The following is a 25,762-nucleotide window of genomic DNA, read 5'->3' as shown; positions in this document are numbered from 1 at the left end:
CATAACAATGATATCTCATTATGGTATGCAATTATTCCAAAATACGGAAAAATCCGATATCCAAAATACTTCTGGTCCCAAGCATTTTGGATAAGGGATACTCAACCTGTATTCATTGCCACATGTACACACACTTGGGTTAATTTCTTAATTAACCTTCCTTTATGTTTTTGGAACATGGGAACAAACTGGAATACCCAGAAAAACCCATGCAAGCATCTGGAGAACATACACACACACCACACAGATAAGAGGTTTGGGCTTCGATTCCAACCAAGGCACTGGGGCTGCAGGCTAATGTTCTGCAGAAACCGCAACTGCAGGTAGCTTTAACTTAAGACACCAAAAAAGTATCCTGTATCTTCAAAAGTATACATTTATAAATTGGCATACATGTCATATACAGTAAGAAGCATATGTACCAAAATAAAACTGTGTTCTATACCTGTAGAAATATTCAGGTATGTTTTAAAATGTTGGTCAGGTTGTAGTCTGTCACTAACGACCGTTTTACAGCTTGCAGGTCGGGGTCTTATTAAGGGCAGAGACCATCTCATGTGGGTTCTGCTGCAGTTCATCTCCGGAAGCATACAGAAGAATGCCTTGGCTGACTTTCTACCAGTCATGAAGTTGTTTGACCTGCTGTATCCTGAAAAGGAAGTGAGTCTAGGTGGACGTACATTGTTTTCATGCTATTAGAGTTACACTTTGTTACTTTACATGCATGTTGTGTTGAAGTTTATTATGCTTCGGACAAACTATTCTTTTATATATTGTGTAATGTTAGTTAAATAAAATATGTATTTTCATAGTGTGCGCCATGTTTTGGGCTCAAGTACTACCTAACACTACAGATTGTCTATCAAAGTAGTTGACGGGCTAAAAGTTGTTCACAGCCAACAATACTACGTATACCAGCAAGAATAGGGGCTGCTACAGTATATCACATTAAACACTTACAAGATGTGCAGCAAGTAGGTTTTGGATTCCTAAACTTTTTTTTAATTTTTTTTATTTTATGTGGCAACCGGCTCATTTGTCCCAACAGGTTAAGCTTGTATAAGCTTACTTTCCTAATATAATATAGGTAAAAGGCCTCATTGTATTAAGTATATGTGTTTGGACTTCTGGAATCCAAACAGTAGCATCAGTTGTTAAATGAAGTAGCAATTTAAATGCATCCAGCCCATAATCATGCATTTATAACATTCACCTATACTGGTGTACTGCACTTTTTAGTTAGACGTAATTTAAGCAAAATTTGACATACAAGGAAAATCCAATAAACTTTTAAGCTGGGGTACACACTGGCCGATGTACTGGCCGCTGAAGCGAGCGATCATTATATTGTGAGCCCGTCGGCAGCTATGTACCCCCAATATGTCTGTGAATGATGTAATTCACTGACTTGTTGCATTACTTGTGCAGCACAGCCGATGTCTGATATCTGTGTGTACGTGTGTTCCGCTGACCGCCCGTAAACTTGCTGCAGGGGGCCTGATCGACACTTAGAGTGGCAGATCGGAAAGTGTGTACACTTGCCTTAATCGGCTGCTCGGACAGTGCAATGGTGGATCCACCGACGTATCGGTCAGGCGTGTACCCAGCCTAGAGTACAGTGTTTCGAGAGACTATTGCAGTGTCCTCCAATTGATTTAATGCAGAAAAGGAAATTCATTATTTTGTGCTATTGCTACAAATGTAGTCGTTTCTGCCTGTGCACATATACATCACAAAGTGGGAATACACACTGTAGTTACAACAGACAACTTCTGACACCAAATGCAAAGGAGAGAGTTGCCACGTAATGTAGCACCACATAAATATTGGAGGCATGGGTTTTGTTTAATAAATTACAATTTTTACCTTTTTAAGTCAGTTGTTGTTAAAGTGTAGATTTTCCAGATGTATATTAGGCATAATGGGCATGCTTACATTTCTTCAATTTGTTTTAGTGTATTCCTGTGCCAGATATTACCAAACCTCAGTCTACTCACTCCTTTGCAATGACTTGTATCTGGATACACCTGAACAGGAAAGCTCAGAATGACAACTCCAAGCTGCAGATTCCTATTCCTCACTCACTAAAGTTACATCACGAGTATGTGGATATCTCTTGCCTGTTACTTTGTAGTACATTTTACTATATTAATAATGCACTTTGCTTTTTCACTTGCGCGCATTTTTTTTTTAGGACAAATAAAAATATGAATATCCTTGATTTGTAAGGTGCTACGGTGCTCTGTAGCACTGGACACGGTGAAAGCAGAGCATAAATATAATTGGCATATAATGTACATAGTAGTTGAAATAATGCAGAAATGGAAACTGATAACCCTTTCAGACCGCCTGAGGCAGGTAGCACATGGGAGCCTGACACAAGAGCTCCTAGTATGCGACCCGCCTTAGGTGCCCTGCTACCGCAGACCGCAACCCATTATATTGCCAGGTTGGTGACATGGCGGGCGGTGCTTGGAGGTCACATGATCTCCAAGCGCCACCCGTACACAGGGATTGAAGGGAAACGTGTCGCATCGACCCGGCTCCCGTTCACAAAGCACAGTGAGCAGGGTTGAGCACGTGTTCAACCCTGCTCACGACAAGGGTTGAAATACTGGGTTGCTCGACCCGGTATTTCAACCCTTGCACCTTTCAGACCGCACCCTAACACGGGTTATGTGCGTTCATGTGCCAATAACACGTGTTCATAGGTCGCGGTCTGAAAGGAGTATAAGGGTAGGTACCGTTGGACCCTACTCATTGGAGAGATTACATTGTAACATTATGGGGGGTATTCAGTTGTTAGGAAAAAACAGACACCCAACCGACTTTTCAAACAATTGAATATCCCCGAATGTGTTATTTGTGCATGTGCATTATGTAGGCCAGACAAAATACTCCACCAGATAATACTTTTTTTGATAAACCGATAAGTCAGGCATGTCCAAACTGCGGCCCTCCAGCTGTTGTGAAACTACATATCCCAGCATGCCATGACAGTTTTGCTGTCAGAGAATGCTAAAGCTGTGTCAGGGCATGCTGGGATGTGTCGTTTCTCAACAGCTGGAGGGCCGCAGTTTGGACATGCCTGCCCTAAGTGCACATAAAGATGTAGCCACGCTTATCTAGCCTCCAGGTTGCAGTATTCATGGCATTTGTGTCCGTGACAAGGATGTGCGCATGCGTCTAAGTACGCTTTGCTATAGGAATACATGGGCGGCTTACTAAGGTGTGCGCTTGCCTAGAGCCGGGAGCATGTACCCGTGCTGCCATGCCGCAGGCTGGATGAACGTGGCTACATCTGTACCGCACCTAATCACTACATTAGTTGACTACAGGTTATGCAGTTTTCTCTGACGTCCTAAGTGGATGCTGGGGACTCCGTCAGGACCATGGGGATTAGCGGCTCCGCAGGAGACAGGGCACAAAACTAAAGCTTTAGGATCAGGTGGTGTGTACTGGCTCCTCCCCCTATGACCCTCCTCCAAGCCCCAGTTAGGTTTTTGTGCCCGTCCGAGCAGGGTGCAATCTAGGTGGCTCTCTTAAGGAGCTGCTTAGAAAAAGTTTTTAGGTTTCTTATTTTCAGTGAGTCCTGCTGGCAACAGGCTCACTGCATCGAGGGACTTAGGGGAGAGAAGTTCAACTCACCTGCGTGCAGGATGGATTGGCTTCTTAGGCTACTGGACACCATTAGCTCCAGAGGGAGTCGGAACACAGGTCTCACCCTGGGGTTCGTCCCGGAGCCGCGCCGCCGACCCCCCTTGCAGATGCTGAAGATTGAAGGTCCAGAAACCGGCGGCAGAAGGCTTTTCAGTCTTCATGAAGGTAGCGCACAGCACTGCAGCTGTGCGCCATTGTTGTCACACACTTCACACCAACGGTCACGGAGGGTGCAGGGCGTTGCTGGGGGCGCCCTGGGCAGCAATGTATAATACCTTATTCTGGCTAAAAATACATCACATATAGCCCCTGGAGGCTATATGGATGTATTTAACCCCTGCCAGGTCTCCGAAAAACGGGAGAAGAAGCCCGCCGAAAAGGGGGCGGGGCCTATTCTCCTCAGCACACAGCGCCATTTTCCCTCACAGAAATGCTGGTGGGAAGGCTCCCAGGCTCTCCCCTGCACTGCACTACAGAAACAGGGTTAAAACAGAGAGGGGGGGCACTTATTTGGCGATATGTATATATATATATATATATTAAAATGCTATAAGGGAAAAACACTTATGTAAAGGTTGTCCCTGTATAATATAGCGTTTTTGGTGTGTGCTGGCAAACTCTCCCTCTGTCTCCCCAAAGGGCTAGTGGGGTCCTGTCCTCTATCAGAGCATTCCCTGTGTGTGTGCTGTGTGTCGGTACTTGTGTGTCGACATGTATGAGGACGATGTTGGTGAGGAGGCGGAGCAATTGCCGGTAATGGTGATGTCACTCTCTAGGGAGTCGACACCGGAATGGATGGCTTATTTAAGGAATTACGTGATAATGTCAACACGCTGCAAGGTCGGTTGACGACATGAGACGGCCGGCAAACCAATTAGTACCTGTCCAGGCGTCTAAAACACCGTCAGGGGCGTTAAAACGTCCTTTTACCTCAGTCGGTCGATACGGACACTGACTCCAGTGTCGACGGTGAAGAAACAAACGTATTTTCCTTTAGGGCCACACGTTACTTGTTAAGGGCAATGAAGGAGATGTTACATATTTCTGATACTACAAGTACCACAAAAAAGGGTATTATGTGGAGTGTGAAAAAACTACATGTGGTTTTTCCTGAATCAGATAAATTAAATGAAGTGTGTGATGATGCGTGGGTTTCCCCTGATAGAAAATTATTGGCGGTATACCCTTTCCCGCCAGAAGTTATGGCGCGTTGGGAAACGCACCTTAGGGTGGATAAGGCGCTCACACGCTTATAAAAACAAGTGGCGTTACCGTCTCCAGATGCAGACGCCCTCAAGGAGCCAACTGATAGGAGGTTGGAAAATATCCTAAAAAGTATATACACACATACTGGTGTTATACTGCGACCAGCGATCGCCTCAGCCTGGATGGGCAGCGCTGGGGTGGCTTGGTCGGATTCCCTGACTGGAAATATTGATACCCTTGACAGGGACAGTATTTTATTGACTATAGAGCATTTAAAAGATGCATTTCTATATATGCGAAACTCTGGCATCAAGAGTAAGTGCGATGTCCATATCTGCCAGACGATGTTTATGGACACGACAGTGGTCAGGTGATGCAGATTCCAAACGGCACATGGAAGTATTGCCGTATAAAGGGGAGGAGTTATTTGGGGTCGGTCCATCGGACCTGGTGGCCACGGCAACAGCTAGAAAATCCACCTTTTTTACCCCAAGTCACATCTCAGCAGAAAAAGACATAGGCCCTCATTCCGAGTTGTTCGCTCGTTCTTTTTCATCGCATCGCAGTGAAAATCCGCTTAGTACGCATGCGCAAAGTTCGCACTGCGACTGCGCCAAGTAACTTTACTATGAAGAAAGTATTTTTACTCACGGCTTTTTCTTCGCTCCGGCGATCGTAATGTGATTGACAGGAAATGGGTGTTACTGGGCGGAAACACGGCGTTTCAGGGGCGTGTGGCTGAAAACGCTACCGTTTCCGGAAAAAACGCAGGAGTGGCCGGAGAAACGGTGGGAGTGCCTGGGCGAACGCTGGGTGTGTTTGTGACGTCAACCAGGAACGACAAGCACTGAACTGATCGCACAGGCAGAGTAAGTCTGGAGCTACTCAGAAACTGCTAAGTAGTTAGTAATCGCAATATTGCGAATACATCGGTCGCAATTTTAAGAAGCTAAGATTCACTCCCAGTAGGCGGCGGCTTAGCGTCTGTAACTCTGCTAAATTCGCCTTGCGACCGATCAACTCGGAATGAGGGCCATAGTCTTTTCAGCCTCAGTCGTTTCGTCCCCATAATATCTGCCCAGGGATAGAGGTAAGGGAAGAAGACTGCAGCAGGCAGCCCATTCCCAGGAACAGAAGCCTTCCACCGCTTCTGCCAAGTCCTCAGCATGACGCTGGGGCCGTACAAACAGGTGCGGTGGGGGGTCGTCTCAAGAGTTTCAGCACGCAGTGGGCTCACTCGCAAGTGGACCCCTGGATCCTACAAGTAGTATCCCAGGGGTACAGATTGGAAATTCGAGACGTCTCCCCCTCGCAGGTTCCTGAAGTTTGCTTTACCAACGTCTACCTCCGACAGGGAGGCAGTATTGGAAACAATTCACAAGCTGTATTCCCAGCAGGTGATAATCAAAGTACCCCTCCTACAACAAGTAAAGGGGTATTATTCCACACTATATTGTGGTACTGAAGCCAGACGGCTCGGTGAGACCTATTCTAAATGGAGTCACTCAGAGCAGTGATAGCGAACCAGGAAGAAGGGGACTATATGGTGTCCCTGGACATCAAGGATGCTTACCTCCATGTCCCAATTTGCTCTTCTCACCAAGGGTACCTCAGGTTCGTGGTACAAAACTGTCACTATCCGTTTCAGACGCTGCCGTTTGGATTGTCCACGGCACCCCGGGTCTTTACCAAGGTAATGGCCGAAATGATGATTCTTCTTCAAAGAAAAGGCGTCTTAATTATCCCTTACTTGGACGATCTCCTGATAAGGGCAAGGTCCAGAGAACAGTTGGAGGTCGGAGTAGCACTATCTCAAGTAGTTCTACGACAGCACGGGTGGATTCTAAATATTCCAAAATCGCAGCTGTCTCCGACGACACGTCTGCTGTGCCTAGGGATGATTCTGGACACAGTCCAGAAAAAGGTGTTTCTCCCGGAGGAGAAAGCCAGGGAGTTATCCGAGCTAGTCAGGAACCTCCAAAAACCAGGAAAAGTGTCAGTGCATCATTGCACAAGGGTCCTGGGAAAAATGGTGGCTTCTTACGAAGCGATTCCATTCGGCAGATTTCACGCAAGAACTTTTCAGTGGGATCTGCTGGACAAATGGTCCGGATCGCATCTTCAGATGCATCAGCGGATAACCCTGTCTCCAAGGACAAGGGTGTCTCTTCTGTGGTGGCTGCAGAGTTCTCATCTACTAAAGTGCCACAGTTATGCATTCAGGACTGGGTCCTGGTGACCACGGATTCCAGCTTGAAAGGCTGGGGAGCAGTCACACAGGGAAAAAATTTCCAGGGAGTGTGATCAAGTCTGGGGACTTCTCTCCGCATAAATATACTGGAGCTAAGAGCAATTTACAATGCTCTAAGCTTAGCAAGACCTCTGCTTCAAGGTCAGCCGGTATTGATCCAGTGGGACAACATCACGGCAGTCGCCCACGTAAACAGACAGGGCGGCACAAGAAGCAGGAGGACAATGGCAGAAACTGCAAGGATTCTTCGCTGGGCGGAAAATCATGTGATAGCACTGTCAGCAGTTTTCATTCCGGGAGTGGACAACTGGGAAGCAGACTTCCTCAGCACGACCTCCACCCGGGAGAGTGGGGACTTCATCGAAAAGTTTTTTCCACATGATTGTGCACCGTTGGGAAAGACCAAAGGTGGACATGATGGCGTCCCGCCTGAACAAAAAAAAAAAAAAAACTGGACAGGTATTGCGCCAGGTCAAGAGACCCTCAGGCAATAGCTGTGGACGTTCTGGTAACACCATGGGTGTACCAGTCGGTGTATGTGTTCCCTCCTCTGCTTCTCATACCAAAGGTACTGAGAATTATAAGACGTAGAGGAGTAAGAACTATACTCGTGGCTCCGGATGGGCCAAGAAGGACTTGGTACCCGGAACTTCAAGATGCTCACAGAGGACTCAGGGCCTCTGCCGATAAGAAGGGACTTGCTTCAGCAAGTACCATGTCTGTTCCAAGACTTACCGCGGCTGCGTTTGACGGCATGGCGGTTGAACGCCGGATCCTAAGGGAAAAAGGCATTCCGGAAGAGGTCATTCCTACCCTGGTCAAAGCCAGGAAGGAGGTGACCGCACAACATTATCACCACATGTGGCGAAAATATGTTGCGTGGTGTGAGGCCAGGAAGGCCCCACGAAGAAATTTCAACTCGGTCGATTCCTGCATTTCCTGCAAACAGGAGTGTCTATGGGCCTCAAATTGGGGTCCATTAAGGTTAAAATTTCGGCCCTGTCGATTTTCTTCCAGAAAGAATTGGCTTCAGTTCCTGAAGTCCAGAAATTTGACAAGGGAGTACTGCATATACAACCCCCTTTTGTGCCTCCAGTGGCACTGTGGGATCTCAACGTAGTCCTGGGATTCCTCAAATCACGTTGGTTTAAACCGCTCAAATCTGTGGATTTGAAATATCTCACATGGAAAGTGACCATGATGTTGGCCCTGGCCTCGGCCAGGCGAGTGTCAGAATTGGCGGCTTTGTCTCACAAAAGCCCATATCTGATTGTCCATTCGGACAGGGCAGAGCTGCGGACTCGTCCCCAGTTTCTCCCTAAGGTGGTGTCAGCGTTTCATCTGAACCAGCTTATTGTGGTACCTGCGGCTACTAGAGACTTGGAGGACTCCAAGTTGCTAGATGTTGTCAGGGCCCTGAAAATATAGATTTCCAGGACGGCTGGAGTCAGGAAAACTGACTTGCTGTTATCCTGTATGCACCCAAAAAACTGGGTGCTCTTGCTTCTAAGCAGACGATTGCTAGTTGAATGTGTAGTACAATTCAGCTTGCACATTCTGTGGCAGGACTGCCACAGCCAAAATATATAAATGCCCATTCCACAAGGAAGGTGGGCTCATCTTGGACGACTGCCCGAGGGGTCTCGGCTTTACAACTTTGCCGAGCTGCTACTTGGTCAGGGGCACACCCTGGCTGAGGAGGACCTGGAGTTCTCTCACTCGGTGCTGCAGAGTCATCCGCACTCTCCCGCCCGTTTGGGAGCTTTGGTATAATCCCCATGGTCCTGACGGAGTCCCCAGCATCCACTTAGGACGTCAGAGAAAATAAGATTTTACTTACCGATAAATCTATTTCTCGTAGTCCGTAGTGGATGCTGGGCACCCATCCCAAGTGCGGATTGTCTGCAATACTTGTACATAGTTATTGTTACAAAAAAATCGGGTTGTTATTGTTGTGAGCCGTCTGTTCAGAGGCTCCTACGTTTGTCATACTGTTAACTGGGTTTAGATCACAAGTTATACGGTGTGATTGGTGTGGCTGGTATGAGTCTTACCCGGGATTCAATATCCTTCCTTATTGTGTACGCTCGTCCGGGCACAGTATCCTAACTGAGGCTTGGAGGAGGGTCATAGGGGGAGGAGCCAGTACACACCACCTGATCCTAAAGCTTTAGTTTTGTGCCCTGTCTCCTGCGGAGCCGCTAATCCCCATGGTCCTGACGGAGTCCCCAGCATCCACTACGGACTACGAGAAATAGATTTATCGGTAAGTAAAATCTTATTATTTCCAAAGGAACACACTCCTTGGCTAATGTGGCTAGCAGGTTCAGGTTAGTTTGTAAAACAGAAATTAAACGAGTCATTCTGGTTTTAAGGGATGTTGATGGCTCGTCTTCTGTTTGAACAAGTGTTGTATTTTGAATTGAAATGTTCTATTCATTTGATAGGTTTTTGCAGCAGAGTTTAAGGAATAAGAGCTTACAAATGAATGACTACAAAATAGCCTTGCTGTGCAATGCTTATTCCACCAACTCTGAGTGTTTTACATTACCCATGGGGGTGCTTGTGGAATCTATTTATGGAAATGGAAGTGGGAAGATACCTCTACCAGGAACTAATTGCTTGGCATCTGGATCTACTACTCCTCTTCCAATGAACTTGTTGGATTCACTTACAGTTCATGCAAAGATGAGGTATACATTTAGAATATTTTCCATATTTCATACACGTATAACATGCTGGATAAATTGTGTCTAAAACGCGTGTTAACAGAAAAAGCACTATTTGAACTAACAATAGACATTTCCACCAGTTATATTACACTTTTGTAGCAAATGAAAGAGACTGAATAGTTTTAAGATGGGTACACACTAGACGATTCAAGTGGACGATATGCATGATAAAGATATTATCATGCATATTGTCAAGTGTGTATGCACTGTAACAAAGTGCTCTTCCGCGGGTCGTTATGGTTTATCTTTATCAACTGAACATGCACTCCAATTTAGGCTATACCTTTCATGACTGCATGTTCAGGGATGGGAGGGGTGACGTCACTGAATGATATCATTAACTATATCGTTCAGTGAGTAAGCACTTCAGGGGAAATCTTTCTCTTTATTGTTTCAAAATCGTATAGTGTGTAACCCACCTTTAGACCCCTTGCACTGGTGTCAAAATCATGTATGGCTAGAATTAAATATTATAAACACCCAGTAAACTGGTATGGAAATGCACTGGTGTCAAAATCATGTTTTGCTAGCATTAAATAGTATAAACACCCAGTAAACTGGTATGGGAATGCACTGGTGTCAAAATCATGTTTTGCTAGCATTAAATAGTATAAACACCCAGTAAACTGGTATGGGAATGAAATTTCCAGATACCCACTCGTGCTTAGGGAGGGGAAAGGAGCAGGTCAGGTTTTCTGCTTTATATGTGTTTATTGGTAGTTAGCAATGATATGTGTGATCACTGGTATTTTCATTGTGTAAATTAAAAAAATTATACACAGCACTATTTGATAATTTAAAAAAAATGATTTTTATTCATAAGAATTTAATGTACACAATTAGGACAATGAAATGTACACAATAGTAATTGAGAAAAGTTTTCTTAATGTGTAATCTGCGATCATAGGACAAAGCTATAGGCATAATGATTAAATCTAATATTGAACACTCCATTTTATGGTCACTTAAGTGATTCATTTTATACCACATAAAACGTTATAATCCAGCAATGGGCAGTTGTTGCCCTGATCGTGTTGGGCAGTCAGTTGTAAACCGTTCAATATTAGGACTTTTGTTACGGCTCACGTATAATAATAATTTGTTAAGGCTCATGTATAATAATACTCCAGCTGTAAAGCAGGTAACAGCTCTGTGGTCCAGTGAGTGAATAGAGTCTCGGTTGTTCATATTCTGTGCAGCAGCAGCCAACAGAATTCTAGCAACACTGGCTATGGCAACATTGGCTGCTAGATACTCTAGTGTTTTTCATACAGCCCACCCAGACCAGCCACTTGTTTTAGGCTGCTAATAGCATCCATTCTAATTTATACTATGTTCTTTCTCGTCTTATCCCTTTCCTTCATCTGGGGAACACTTCATGACCATGGGGCTAGTGAGGGTTGTGGAGCCAGCACTTAATGAGCTAACTTTTTAAGGTACAGTATATAAGCTCCTCCTCTCCAATCCCTGTTCAGTGGTGCTGCTGGCTCCCTGACAGAGGGCTGGAAGTCCTGTCATCGGGGGCGCTGCACAGGAGATGACGTGGTGGATGAGGAGTGGGTGCAGGTGGGACACACATTGGGAACTATGGGGTTGAATCGAAGCTCCGGCTGGCCGCGCTGAAAGTCCGACAGCATGCATCATGCTGTTGCGGGTATTCTCCAGCTTGTGGAAGGGTTTGAGTTGAAGTTTTCCTTGTGTGCCAGTGACTCGAACAGGAAGCATTGAGTTGTTGATTTGGTGTGTACGGCACTTGTTTGAGTTTTAGAACAAAGATGAATATGAGATTACAACTGTGCAGTAAGAGGCAAAAAGAATCAAACGGTTCCTTTTCCTTCTCCTCCTTCTCAGTTGAAGGAAGCATGGATCTACCAGTTCCATCAAGGAGAGATGCATCTGTGTGAGCTCAAAAAGGTAAATCAGACTAATAGTGCTGGACTGACATGGGAGCTCATGGTACACAGACATTCTCAGCATGGCATCTGCCTCCTGTGACCAGATTTGTTCAATACAAGCCCAATCCTTCACCAGAGTTTACCACGTCTGGCTTTGACAGTGTGGATGGTTTTCACTATACACTTTGTCAATTTTTTTACATATTCAAAACATTTCCATCCAAACATGGCAGTATTGAACGTAAGATGCTGTGCACGGCTGTTGCTGAGTGTACCCACCCTTAGGTATAGCCTGTGATGTCACCATGTCAGCCATGTCTGTCTCCCCGTGGATGAGAGAGAAGGGATTCTTTATGAAATTATTTTCTCTGAGCCCATCGGGGATACTGGACACCTTTTCATTTGTGCTAATTTTTTTAAATTAGTTTTTTTTTCTATTATTGATTACTGTTTGTTTTTCACTCTTAACATTGTTTCATTATTATTCTGGATTCCTTGTTTTCTCTTTGGTGCTGTATTGAAAAAAAATACTAATATATCAGGCAGCCAATGAGGGTTTAAAAGAGGGAGGATCATGAGTTTTTGGAGGTACATTTGGAGGTACTCAAGTTCATGTCACCACACTTCATATACCAGTGTTTCAGTGTTCCCGTTAAACGCCAGAAAAGGATTTGACATAAAGAGCAACGTACAATTTTCTCTTTTTTGTTTTGTTAAACATGATGTAGTTTAGTTATAAAGGTACAATAGCAAATATCTCTGATAGTTCATTCACAACTACAATATCTTATATGTATATATATGTGTGTGTGTGTGTGTGTGTGTGTGTATGTATGTGTATATATATATATATATATATGTATATGTTTAAATTCCTCTTTGATAATGTGGTCACGGATAGTCATACATTTCACTTTATTTATTGCCTTTTGCTTTTTTCAGCCTTATTCACAGCATTGCAACCAGAGTTATTAAACTAGCACTTGCAAAATCTAGCCCAGCTTTGGCTCCTGCACTTGTGGAAACTTACAGTCGTTTGTTGGTTTATATGGAAATCGAATCACTTGGCATCAAAGGATTTATCAGTAAGAACATTTTTTTTGGTCATGCGCAATGCTCTACACTATAACAGTAAATCGTTTCTTGCAAGGTGTTCCCATTAAGATGTAGCAGCTCACAGTGAAATTAGTGAAGGCTTTTATCACTGTATAGCATTTCTGTGCCCATACAGTAGTTTAACGTGTCTCAATGATTTTAGAATTCTGCTGGTCTAAGATACCACTATCATAAGATCTCTCAAATTGCGGTTTATTTATATCTACATTCTATAGTGAAGTCTCCGATAAATGCATTACAGTTAAGGGACAACTTCTTCTGTGATTGTAAAAGTATTAATTCAGACAATCCACACACAGTGGGCGTACTGTACATGAATCATCATGGTGGCAGAAACCGTTCTCTTGCAATGAACTAGAACACAATTAGAACAGATGTGCCTTGCATCCAGCAGAATTGTCTCTATTAACTTGCACATCTTTCAGTACATTGTAGACATATGGGTATAGCCAGAAATTGTTATGATGAAGTCTCAACTGAACCACAATGTGTGGAAATTTTGCTGAAGAGTCAGGAATCAATAAGCATTTCTTTTAGGTCCTATTAAATCTCATTTCTGTTCCTCCTGATGGATTTGCTGCTGCACATTTTCCAACAGATTCTCCTGGTGCTGTTGGTGGCATCAAACACCTAAGACAGTCATTGTATATGTACCTTCATAAGAAATTGGTAGTGACGTCTTCCTCTGAGAAAGGGTCTACCAACCCATGGACTGTTTTATTATTAGTTCTTAGTGTGACTGACTTTTAATGTTATGACAGTTGAAGCAATAATTCTAAGAAGATAGTGGTGATCAAAACAATGCTCAGTGCCATAAAACCATTTTCTGCAAATAATTATTTAGCGTCTTGGAAGTTCTGTGTTTCCTGGTGAGGATAGGAACTGCCTAATAACTTTTTTTTTTTTTTTTATCCATTTCCTCATGTTCCTACTGGAGTTGGTTGATAGACAGTCGAAAGGTCAACACCATAAAGTCGACAGGGTCAAAATGTCAACATTTGGTCAAAACATGTTATGGTTTTTTCACGTTTTTACAACTTTAGCTGCATTTACTATGCATGTCGCAAACTATTCCCTTTAGTAACCTTGTGGCGAGCCCCAAGCATGGCGAGCGAAGCATTTCATCAAATTTACTGTCCATGTCACAAACTATTACCAGAGTGAGCCACTGCGCCCAAAGCGTGTCGAGTGAAGTGAGTCCGCGAAGGGACGCATTTCAACAAATTTGGGTAAATGTTTATAAATACAAAATATCCAATTTTTTGTATCGACCTCTTCCTACACAGTGACTTGGATAATGGTTTGCATTTGATTTGTGCGGTGCTCTGTTTTCTCCCAGAAGAGGCTGTCTTACCGGCATTGTAGGCCTCAATAGAAGATGGGATGCATTTTAGACCACTATTCGGTCCTCTTTAGCAGAACCCCTTTTGCCAGAAAAGCCCATTATAGTTGAATTTATTGTTTAAATAATGACAAGCTTCTTTTTGTATGACTAGAATCCCATGTTTCTCACATGGAAGAAAGTCTGGAAGGTGTCAACATGGAGCCCTACTTTATGTTTCATTAGGATAGAGATGATCTCCATACAAAACCATTCTTTGCAGCCTAAGTTGGTTTCTTTATTCAATGTAAACCAGTCCGGCTTTGGGTCAGAATCCATTTTCAGTGGAAGAGGGATCTCCATTTTCTGGATGTTGATGATGTTAGTGCATTAAGGATTTAAAGAAAATTTAATAAAAGGAAGATTCTCTGGTCCTAGATGATAGTTAAAAAAAAACAAAAAAACAGGGTAAATCAGCATCTAAACGCACTTCAGCTATATGGATCACTTTGTTAACACGCTTACATGAGAAACCTGCTCTTCATAACTTGCCATGCAAGCATAAAATTCCCATCTTCTCCATATGTTGGTGCCTTTTAGATCTCTTTAATATAGTGCTGGTTTACTGCTAGCCAACCAGTTTTGTTTCATCACGTAACCTTTTTATTCTCTTTGTTCTGTCTGAGGATGTGCCTTTAGCTTTGTCATTTAATTGTAGTTTATTTAATTGTATTTTAGTGCATTGTAGTTCACATATTACCTTATATACTATAAAGTTTTATATTGTAAGCTTGCAAGTGCAGGGCCTTCTTTCCTCATGTGCCTTTCCTTCTCTTACTTACATTATCTTATACTCCACACTCCCTTTGATGACACCTAACCACTGGTTTTCCATAACTGTCCTATATTGTCTTGAAGTGTAAGTGCTGTTTTGCTAATTTATGTACTCTGTAATGGGCGCTGCGGATTCCTTGTGGCGCCATAAAAATACAGGCTATAATAATAATAATAGTGTTTTAATTAAATAGTGTAAAAGCTGTTTAACTAGTATTGTTATATTAGCCGTCTTACTTACATTTGTAAGTGAATTGGTTCTTTTTTTTAAATCTATTTTTACTTAATTTTAGGAATATGTTTAATATTTATTTATTAACTGTTTCTTGCATTGCGCAACAAATTCTGTAGTGCTTTACATTGGAAACAACAGTGATAAAACAAAACTGGGTAATAACAGGCATAGAGGTAGGAAGGCCTTGCTAACAAGCTTGCAATCTGTATGTTTGATCTCTATTAGAAATTTCCTATGGTGTTGGCCTAAAGAACATCGCATTATTGTTATAGGTCAACTGTTGCCTACTGTATTCAAGTCTCATGCATGGGGAATCCTTCACACATTGCTGGAAATGTTCAGCTATCGAATGCACCATATCCAGCCTCATTATCGAGTGCAGCTCTTGAGTCATCTCCATTCGCTAGCTGGAGTCCCACAAACAAATCAGAATCAGCTTCACCTCTGGTTAGTATTCCAGATCAAAAGCAATAGTTACACTGTGTAGATGTGAGATGTAGTGGTGTGTTCGTGGTTTTTTTTTTTTTTTTTGTAGTTTTGAAGTTTCTTGTCATAATTTGAAATGAGTTTTAAAGACCAGGGATTTGCACAGCAGAATGTTTTACGTGATAATACTGTACAGCAGCCATTATACTATTGACGTTATAGTGATTACAGTGTCCTGGTTTATAGATGTGGCAGTTGACACAGAAGCAAAGATCAACTAAAAAGTACCCACCACTTCATGCATCTGGTTAATTATCAAGAACAATGCATTTCACATGCCTTTGTCCCAGCGCGCCGGAGCCCGGCATTCCTTTGCCAGGTTCGGCAGCGCTGGTGTCACAGCAGCTGGTGCCATAGTTGGCCGGTTGGCAGCACCTGCTGCGGAGAGGTGTTTTGGCCAGCCGTTCTCCTCTGCTGGCTCCTGTTGCTGCAGTATTACTCCGGGCAGTTGACAGGCGGCCCTGGCTCCCACATGGTTACGTTGTCACCAATTTCAACTTCCCACCCTATAACATTCCTATACCTGGTGTTCTGTACCTTGCCTGGTGCCTGCCTGTTCCTGTACCCGTGTTCCCATCCAGTCAGACCAGTACATTACTGCACGCCTCACGCCAAATACTCAATTCTTGTTCCAGTGTATAGCAGCTCTCATACTTAGAAATCTAGACAGGAGGCAGCGACCTGTGTGTTTGGCGCAGCAAAGCCCAAACTCCCTTGCAATGGTCCCTGGGGAAAACCCCCGGCATGTTGGGCTCTGCGCCTTTTTTCTGGATGCCAGCCAATCCTAAAGTATAGGTCAGCATCCATTTATCTATCCGTGAGCTGCGACAGTCTTGTGGGCATTGTATTTCTGTGTGTCATATAATTTTCCATTATCTGATGTCCTGATAGCGTACTGACATTATCCTTTGTTTCTTTATTACAAGTGTTGAGAGTACAGCTCTGAGATTGATCACCGCTCTTGGCAGTTCTGAGGTGCAGCCACAGTTTACTCGCTTCCTCAATGATCCCAAAACCGTTTTATCAGCAGAGTCAGAAGAACTCAACAGGGCTCTGATTCTGACACTGGCAAGAGCTACTCATGTTACTGGTACTGTGTATAGTTTTGCATGTAAACTAAATTATACCAAGGCAGGATCTGAGAACGAGGCAATGTAGATAGCATTTTACTTGTGTGTAACACAGACCGAGGCAGCACCTACTGCATATATTACAAAATGAATGGTCTAAAGTTAAAGGGAAAGTAACTATTTTTTTATTTTTTCATTTGTTTGACTAATATAAATATAAATGGATTCTTGTTATGACTTTACTTAGTATCTGTAAAGGTTCAACTAAGTAAGCTAATAGACATCATATAGCAGTACAGTTCCATTACCTTCTCTTCCCCATTATTTTTTATTCTCTGTTTTGTAATCCTCTCCGAATACAGTAGCTTATAGATGTGGATAATGGAAAGGGAGTTGTGTGCCATCATAGGGGATGTGTATTTTGGATATGATTTAGACCAGAAATAAGATATGGCACAGTGAGCAAAAAGAGAGAAGATAAGCTCCTTGGGTTTGCACATAACCAGTAAGAGTGGGCAATTTCAAACTATGTCCAGCAAATACTAGAAGCAATTATGTGCAAACCAAATTAATTATGTAAGAGTCATTAAAGGAGAATTTCACTTAAGTGGACTTAGAAATTAGCCCTGAAAGGACTGTTCTGCAAGTAGAGACTATATATTAACTGCTCCTGATAGCCGGTATTCAATTCTTTTCACCCCCTTCCACACCCGTTCTGTTTCTGCACTCGGGGGAGTGGTATCAGCATTTCAGCTTTCTACCCCCAGGGTAGCGAGGCGCTGCCCTCTTTACACAGCTAAAACTGATTACTGTGTGCGCGATAATGGGAATAATTTTAGAAAGGAGATTGGGCGTGATATATCATTTGAATACCGCCAATGCATTTCTATTACAATAAAAATAAAAAAAATATATATATATATATATTTTACACACCTCTATTCAGATTTCTCTAATCAGATATTTTGTTCCTTAGATTTTTTCACAGGCTCTGAATCAATTCAAGGTACTTGGTGCAAAGACATTCTTCAAACCATTATTAGCTTTACGCCACATAACTGGGCTTTGCACACACTCAGCTGTTTCCCAGCTCCATTGCAGGTAAGTACATCATTGCTAATTTAAGGCACAAAAGGGTGCTAGTGTGCTATAAAGACTGAGGGGTCTATTTACAAAGCATTGGGTAGTAAAAGGGGTCCGGTATGATATACCGGCAGATGTGATGCAGGCTGTCAATATACAGACAGCGGCATCCCGTCTGCCAGAATACCGTCAGCAAGACCCCTTGCGCTTGCCACACTGCTTGGCTAGTGGTGAGCTTTGCTCGCCACAGGTTCTATTCCCACTTGGTTGGTGACGTGAACCCACCAAACGAATGGGAATTAGGTGCAGTTGTCAGTATGCTGGCCATCAGCAAAATGCCAGGATTCCGGCGTCTGTCTCCTGAATGCTGGATCCCGTCCGCTGACATTTTTACTGCATCCCAGTAAAAGCATTGCCCTCTTAAATACGTCCAAATACACAATCAGAAGCACCAGGTTTTTACAACCCAACGCTTCAAGGAATATATTCTCAGATTTATATACGAACATTTGCATGCTTTGTGATTTCAATCTTCAGATTACAGTGCTCCACCGTCTGGCTACACTTATATATCTGAACAGCTTTCCTTTTCTTTTTTTTTACATCTTAATCTCAGACCACTTCACAGCTGCAGTATAAGCTGTGTATTTTGTTTAATATGCTTACTATTTATATACAGATATGTCCACATACACCTATCCTCAAATCGCACCAAATTGATGCTTATCTGAGGAAAAAGGCAAGAGACCAATATGACCTGCATTCCGCCAAGCAGCATCGGGCAGATTTACACTGCCAATATTGCGAGAAAAGTGCAAAGTCTAAATCCCCAGTACACAGCAGTGCGAAGATACGAAAGTAACATATTGGTTATCTGTGATGTATAGTCAGCTGCTCAAAGCCTGTCTTGCTAAATGTAGCAAAAAGTATGTAAATGAGAACACATCTGTAGGCTTCTTCGGTGGAGTATGTAGCCGTTAATTCTTCTTACTATATCAGGAATTTATTATTTGCCTGTTTGTACTTTAATTAAAAATGTTATTGTATTTTTTTTCAAACAGGCTTTCTTCAAGCAGAACAATGTTCCCCAGGAAAGTCGCTTCAACCTGAAGAAGAATGTGGAAGAGGAATATAGGAAGTGGAAGTCTATGACCAATGAAAATGACATTATTACACACTTCTCCCTGCAGGGCTCTCCACCTCTATTCCTATGTCTGCTTTGGAAGATGCTTCTAGAGACTGATCAAATTAACCAAATTGGATACCGGTAAACTGCATTTTTAGGCTCTTCACACTGTGTTCTCCTTCCTATATACGGTTAGAAAATTTGGAGTTTAAAATATAAATTTCTAACTAAAAATGAAATGGGGTAACACTGTTCAATAATCAAAATGGTTAAATTATAGGCAACACTAGCAACAGCACTCAAACATTATCATGAGTATAAAAAAATATATATTTTCTTGCCTTTATTGATAAGTGCAATTATCCCATAGGCCTCTTTCTGTGCAAAATCTACAAAAAGAGGAATCCATTTCTCCAAACCCATCTGTGCCACACTGCTGGTTTGGAAATGTGGTTAGAGCTGGGCACTAGGTAGCTACATATGTGTAATCCATACATTGTTGCTGCAGTCACACCAAACAACCTCTCTCGGCACACCAATTCTTCCCATGCGATACTTCTAGAGTCAGTGGTCTATTTACTCAAAACTGTGTGGGCAGTAGCCCAGCTGAATAAAGTACACTGTGTAGACAAAAGGGATTGGACACCCCCACGCAAGCGAACTGGTGTGTTCATGAAGGTATAAAATGAGTAGAGGGTTACTGATTAGATAATTTACTAACAAAATGTCTTGCCGGAAGGAGCTGAGTTTGAAAAGGTGATCTTCGTAGGCTGCTCACTCTGAGTTTTGAATGTAAGAAGCATTGCGGATGTTAGTAAGGTTTCTAAATACACTGTGTCTTTTGTCATTAATGCGTTGAAGAAGGACGGTAATTGTAGGAATGCACCTTGCTCTAGAATACCCACGAAACTGCAACCCAGGGACTGGAGCGTGCTAACCATGGAGCTACGAAAGAACAGGGGTCGTTCCATACATACCATTGCACACAAGTTCCAAATGTCACTAATGTGTCGGTTTCGACAAGACAACTTCGTAGGGAGTCCCAGCACTTGGATATTATGGGCGAGCAACTGCACATAAACCTCTAGTCACAAAGAAGAATGCAGCCTAGCGCTTACTATGGTGTAAAGACTGCAAAAACTAGACAGTTGAACAATGGCGGCGAGTGTTATGGAGTGACGAATAATGATTTACACTTCAGATTAGATAGGCGTCTTTGGGTTTGGTGATTGCCAGTAGAACGTGTGATGAGTGTACAGTACCTACAGTTAAGCATGGAGGTGGTGGCGTTATGCTGTGGAGCTGTTTTAGCTGGTTTGGTATGTGTCCACTAATGTAATGCATGGTCACATTAACTCTGAGCAGTATAGAAATGTTCTCAATAACTCTGTGCTCCCTACATTGTGGCAGTTCTTCGGAAACGACAAATGTATTTATCAGAACGACAGTACCACTTGTCATGTTTACAGGGCAATGCTGGACTGGTATACAGAAAATTTGGTAACCCGGATGGACTGGCCAGCTCAGATTCCAGATCATAACCCCACTGAGAACCTCTTGGACGAACTGGTACACCTCGACCTTCTTCAGTTTCATAGTTGGTCACTGTACTTAAGGTGGAATGGCAAAACATACTGCCTGCTGTTGTCCAGGAACTTGTGGACAGTTAGCCAAGAAGGGTGTCTGCAGTAATCTCAGCACGTGGTGGACCTTCAAAGTACTGATGTCTCGTTGATCTATTTATTATCAGTGACCAATCACTTTTGTCTACATAGTGTATCTGATCCACCTGGCTGTAGTCTGTTTTGATGCTGCCTAACATATCCTCTGCATGTCATAGAGTGCTAACAGGCAGTCCATTTCAGGTACATTTCAAATGCTATGACCACATCCAGTAGAGCCAGCTGTTCTTGTTTCTTGACTATCTTAACCCCTGTAAAAAAGGAATCTATATCCTGAATAAGATGAAAGTGTGACACCAGCACTCTTTCATCATGAATGATCAAGATGGGAGGCCTGCAGGACAGGGCCCCCAATTCTGAAATCCTTCTAGTTGAAGAAAAGTCAAATACTTTAACTTGTGTCCAAATTTCAAATGGAGAAAGCTGAAGAGCCGAAAGAACGAAGTTAAGACCTCAGTTTGCCATTGAAGTGACATGTGGAGACTGGATGTGTAAAATCTCTTGTAAGAAAGTCTGAACAACCAGAATCAAGGCCAATGTCTGTGAATGTATACCGACAGAGCCAGAGCTTGAACCTTAAGAGAACGATGTGTAAGGCCACTGTTCTGTAGAAAAGAAAGACGCATAAGCCAAAAGGAAGATTAGAAACCTTTGCATTTGAACCAAGCTATACCCTTTCATTGTATTATATCATCTTCAGACAATTCCTTTGCTCTCCAGATACTGGCTTCAACAACAATGTCGCTCAATCCAACCAACGATTGTTATAGAAGTGAACCCTTTGACAGAAGATCTTCCAGCAGAGGAAGCCACCATTCTAAGGGTGGCATCCTATTAAATGTGATAATTCACCGCAGCTAATAGGATACTGTCCTAAGCCTGCTGCCATGTATCAATGGCATAACTGGCACTGTCCAAGAATCACCAGAACCCCTTTAGTCTTGGCCTTCTTGAGGATGTGAGAGAGCATTGGTGGAATTGGGGGGGCAGGATGGGGAGAGATAGACCAACTTGAACTTCCAAGGAACCAGCATGGCATCTACTGAGGATGCCAGCAGATTTCTGGTAGAGGCTGAATGAGGAGAATGGAGTGCTCCTTTGTAATATTCCACACCTGGAATATGTGCAACCGATATTGCAAGCAAAAGCATTCTGCTCATATCAAAATTTGGAAATACTCCCTCATCGCTAGGGAACGCCTAGTTTTCTCCTTGATTTATTTTCCACCCACACCCATGCTGTTTAACTGAATATGCACATGCAAGTGCTTTATAACTACTTTTAGCTCCAGAACATTGATGGGGAAAGTTGCTTCATCGTTGGATTAAAGACCCATTAATCATAGGCGAGACATCTTGCTTCCTCTTCCCTGAAGACTGGCATCTGTCTTTACTAGGGCCCAGTCGTATATAGTAAATGGGTGGCACTTGTTCATGTTGTCCACCCTCACCAAAATCCCAGTGTAGTGGTGTCACCCAGATAGGGTAAGGGTGTGTACACACGGTGAGATATTTTCTCTCGATTTTGACTATATAGTCAAAATCGCAAGAAAAGTTAGTGCAGATCGCAAGGTGAAAGTCACCTTGCGATCCCGATGCGCAGTCCCGCCAAGTCAGCATCGCAAGACAAGATAGACTATGCAGGCAAGTCAATCCTTGCTAGACCGGTGTACTATCTAGTTCATCTCACATGTCAATGACATCTCACATAAGCCAAAATCGTAAGCACACATAGGGGGTAATTCCAAGTTGATCGCAGCAGGAAATTTTTTAGCAGTTGGGCAAAACCATGTGCACTGCAGGGGGGACAGATATAACATGTGCAGAGAGAGTTAGATTTGGGTGTGGTGAGTTCAATCTGCAATCTAAATTGCAGTGTAAAAATAAAGCAGCCAGTATTTACCCTGCACAGAAACAAAATAACCCACCCAAATCTAACTCTCTCTGCACATGTTATATCTGCCTCCCCTGCAGTGCACATGGTTTTGGCCAACTGCTAAAAAAAAATCCTGCTGCGATCAACTTGGAATTACCCCCATAGTCCATATCTCAAGAAAAGTTAGTCAAAATCTGTGCTATCTGGGCTCCGGGGAGTTCAAGGGAAATCGCAAGTGAAAATCGGGCATAGCAAGGATCTCACCGTGTGTACACACCCTAATAAGAAAAAAATGAATTTCTATTTTTATATTTAGTTATTTATTTTATTTTTTCTGATCTGGCAATACAGACATTTTGCCTGCTGATGTGTTATCATTGTACAAAGAGAATAGAGTAAGAACCAGTTTTCTAATGACTTTGTTAGTGCAGTTAATGTTATGATTAAAACTAGTAAAATAAAAGCACTCCCATTGCACAAACTACTACTTCTTAATTGTTTGTGGAATTTTTCTCTTTTTTTTTTTTTTTTTTTTTTTTTTTACATGTACCAATATGAAAATAAAATTGAAATGTCCGTGCATTAGGAAAGAATGCTAAAATCCCTTGCACTCCATGTTAGCCAACACCTTGTACAGCTATGCTGTTTCTGATGTCAAACACTAAAAAAATGTTTTTCCTTCGTACATAGCTAGTAGATCAGGTTTTGTAAGTTGCTAATATATGCAGAGTGACGCCTGTATACTGATATGGCGTCAGGCAGTAACTGCTTATTCCCGCTGAAAGGTCATCATGTTTTCTCTAACGTCCTAAGTGGATGCTGGGGACTCCGTAAGGACCATGGGGAATAGCGGCTCCGCAGGAGACTGGGCACATCTAAAGAAAGCTTTAGGACTATCTGGTGTGCACTGGCTCCTCCCCCTATGACCCTCCTCCAAGCCTCAGTTAGATCTCTGTGCCCGAACGAGAAGGGTGCACACTAGGGGCTCTCCTGAGCTTCTTAGTGAAAGTTTTAGTTTAGGTTTTTTATTTTCAGTGAGACCTGCTGGCAACAGGCTCACTGCATCGAGGGACTAAGGGGAGAAGAAGCGAACTCACCTGCGTGCAGAGTGGATTGGGCTTCTTAGGCTACTGGACATTAGCTCCAGAGGGACGATCACAGGCCCAGCCATGGATGGGTCCCGGAGCCGCGCCGCCGGCCCCCTTACAGAGCCAGAAGACAGAAGAGGTCCGGAAAATCGGCGGCAGAAGACATCCTGTCTTCACCAAGGTAGCGCACAGCACTGCAGCTGTGCGCCATTGCTCCTCAGCACACTTCACACTTCGGTCACTGAGGGTGCAGGGCGCTGGGGGGGGCGCCCTGAGCAGCAATAAAAACACCTTGGCTGGCGAAAATACATCACATATAGCCCCCAGGGCTATATGGATGAATTTTAACCCCTGCCAGAATCCATAAAAAAAAGCAGGAGAAAAGTCTGCGAAAAAGGGGCGGAGCCTATCTCCTCAGCACACTGGCGCCATTTTCCCTCACAGCTCAGTTGGAGGGAAGCTCCCCTGGCTCTCCCCTGCAGTCACTACACTACAGAAAGGGTTAAAAAAGAGAGGGGGGCACTAATTAGGCGCAGTATTAACAATACAGCAGCTATAAGGGGAAAAACACTTATATAAGGTTATCCCTGTATATATATAGCGCTTTGGTGTGTGCTGGCAAACTCTCCCTCTGTCTCCCCAAAGGGCTAGTGGGGTCCTGTCCTCTATCAGAGCATTCCCTGTGTGTGTGCTGTATGTCGGTACGTTTGTGTCGACGTGTATGAGGAGAAAAATGATGTGGAGACGGAGCAGATTGCCTGTAATAGTGATGTCACCCCCTAGGGGGTCGACACCTGAGTGGATGAACTGTTGGAAGGAATTACGTGACAGTGTCAGCTCTGTATAAAAGACAGTGGTTGACATGAGACAGCCGGCTACTCAGCTTGTGCCTGTCCAGACGTCTCATAGGCCGTCAGGGGCTCTAAAGCGCCCGTTACCTCAGATGGCAGATATAGACGCCGACACGGATACTGACTCCAGTGTCGACGGTGAAGAGACAAATGTGACTTCCAGTAGGGCCACACGTTACATGATTGAGGCAATGAAAAATGTTTTACACATTTCTGATAATACGAGTACCACCAAAAAGGGGTATTATGTTCGGTGAGGAAAAACTACCTGTAGTTTTCCTGAATCTGATAAAATAAAATGAGGTGTGTGATGATGCGTGGTTTTCCCCCGATAACAACTGATAATTTCTAAAATGTTATTGGCATTATATCCTTTCCCGCCAGAGGTTAGGGTGCGTTGGGAAACACCCCCTAGGGTGGATAAAGCGCTCACACGCTTGTAAGGGCTCTACCCTCTCCTGAGATGGCCGCCCTTAAGGATCCTGCTGATAGAAAGCAGGAGGGTATCCTAAAATGTATTTACACACATACTGGTGTTATACTGCGACCAGCAATCGCCTCAGCCTGGATGTGCAGTGCTGGGTTGGCGTGGTCGGATTCCCTGACTGAAAATATTGATACCCTAGATAGGGACAGTATATTTTTGCCTATAGAGCATTTAAAAGATGCATTTCTATATATGCGTGATGCACAGCGGAATATTTGCCGACTGGCATCAAGTCTAAGTGCGTTGTCCATTTCTACCAGTAGAGGGTTATGGACACGTCAGTGGTCAGGTGATGCGTATTACAAACGGCATTTGGAAGTATTGCCTTAATAAGGGGAGGAGTTATTTGGGGTCGGTCTTTCAGACCTGGTGGCCACGGCAACAGCTGGGAAATCCACGTTTGTACCCCAGGTCGCCTCTCAACATGAGAAGACGCCGTATTATCAGGCGCAGTCTTTTCGTGGACAAGCGGGCAAAATGTTCCTCATTTCTGCCCCGTGACAGAGGGAGAGGAAAAAGGCTGCAGAAATCAGCCAGTTCCCAGGAACAGAAACCCTCTCCCGCCTCTGCCAAGCCCTCAGTATGACGCTGGGGCTTTACAAGCAGAATCAGGCACGGTGGGGGGCCCGTCTCAATGAATTTCAGCGCGCAGTGGGCTCACTCGCAAGTAGACCCCTGGATCCTTCAGGTGATATCTCAGGGGTACAAATTGGAATTCGAGACGTCTCCCCCTCGCCGTTTTCCTAAAGTCGGCTTTACCGATG

At 43.5% G+C, this 25,762-nt stretch overlaps 1 protein-coding gene across 2 annotated transcripts in view; it reads left to right on the top strand.

The window, feature by feature from the left end:
• The window catches only part of MED23 (mediator complex subunit 23), a 226,154-nt gene that overhangs the window by 149,429 nt on the left and 50,963 nt on the right, over positions 1 to 25,762 (top strand). For both annotated transcript variants that reach the window (XM_063917304.1, XM_063917305.1), the window contains 8 exons: positions 517 to 660; positions 1,956 to 2,101; positions 9,565 to 9,810; positions 12,687 to 12,829; positions 15,523 to 15,697; positions 16,663 to 16,826; positions 17,783 to 17,907; positions 18,951 to 19,156. In XM_063917304.1, the coding sequence (XP_063773374.1) occupies positions 517 to 660; positions 1,956 to 2,101; positions 9,565 to 9,810; positions 12,687 to 12,829; positions 15,523 to 15,697; positions 16,663 to 16,826; positions 17,783 to 17,907; positions 18,951 to 19,156 (1,349 nt within the window). The remainder of the gene's footprint in view (positions 1 to 516; positions 661 to 1,955; positions 2,102 to 9,564; positions 9,811 to 12,686; positions 12,830 to 15,522; positions 15,698 to 16,662; positions 16,827 to 17,782; positions 17,908 to 18,950; positions 19,157 to 25,762) is intronic.

Source organism: Pseudophryne corroboree, chromosome 4 (genome assembly GCF_028390025.1).
Source record: "Pseudophryne corroboree isolate aPseCor3 chromosome 4, aPseCor3.hap2, whole genome shotgun sequence".
NCBI lineage: Eukaryota > Metazoa > Chordata > Amphibia > Anura > Myobatrachidae > Pseudophryne > Pseudophryne corroboree.
The sequence above is the reverse complement of the archived record's forward strand: the minus strand, read 5'-3'. Positions and strand labels throughout refer to the sequence as shown.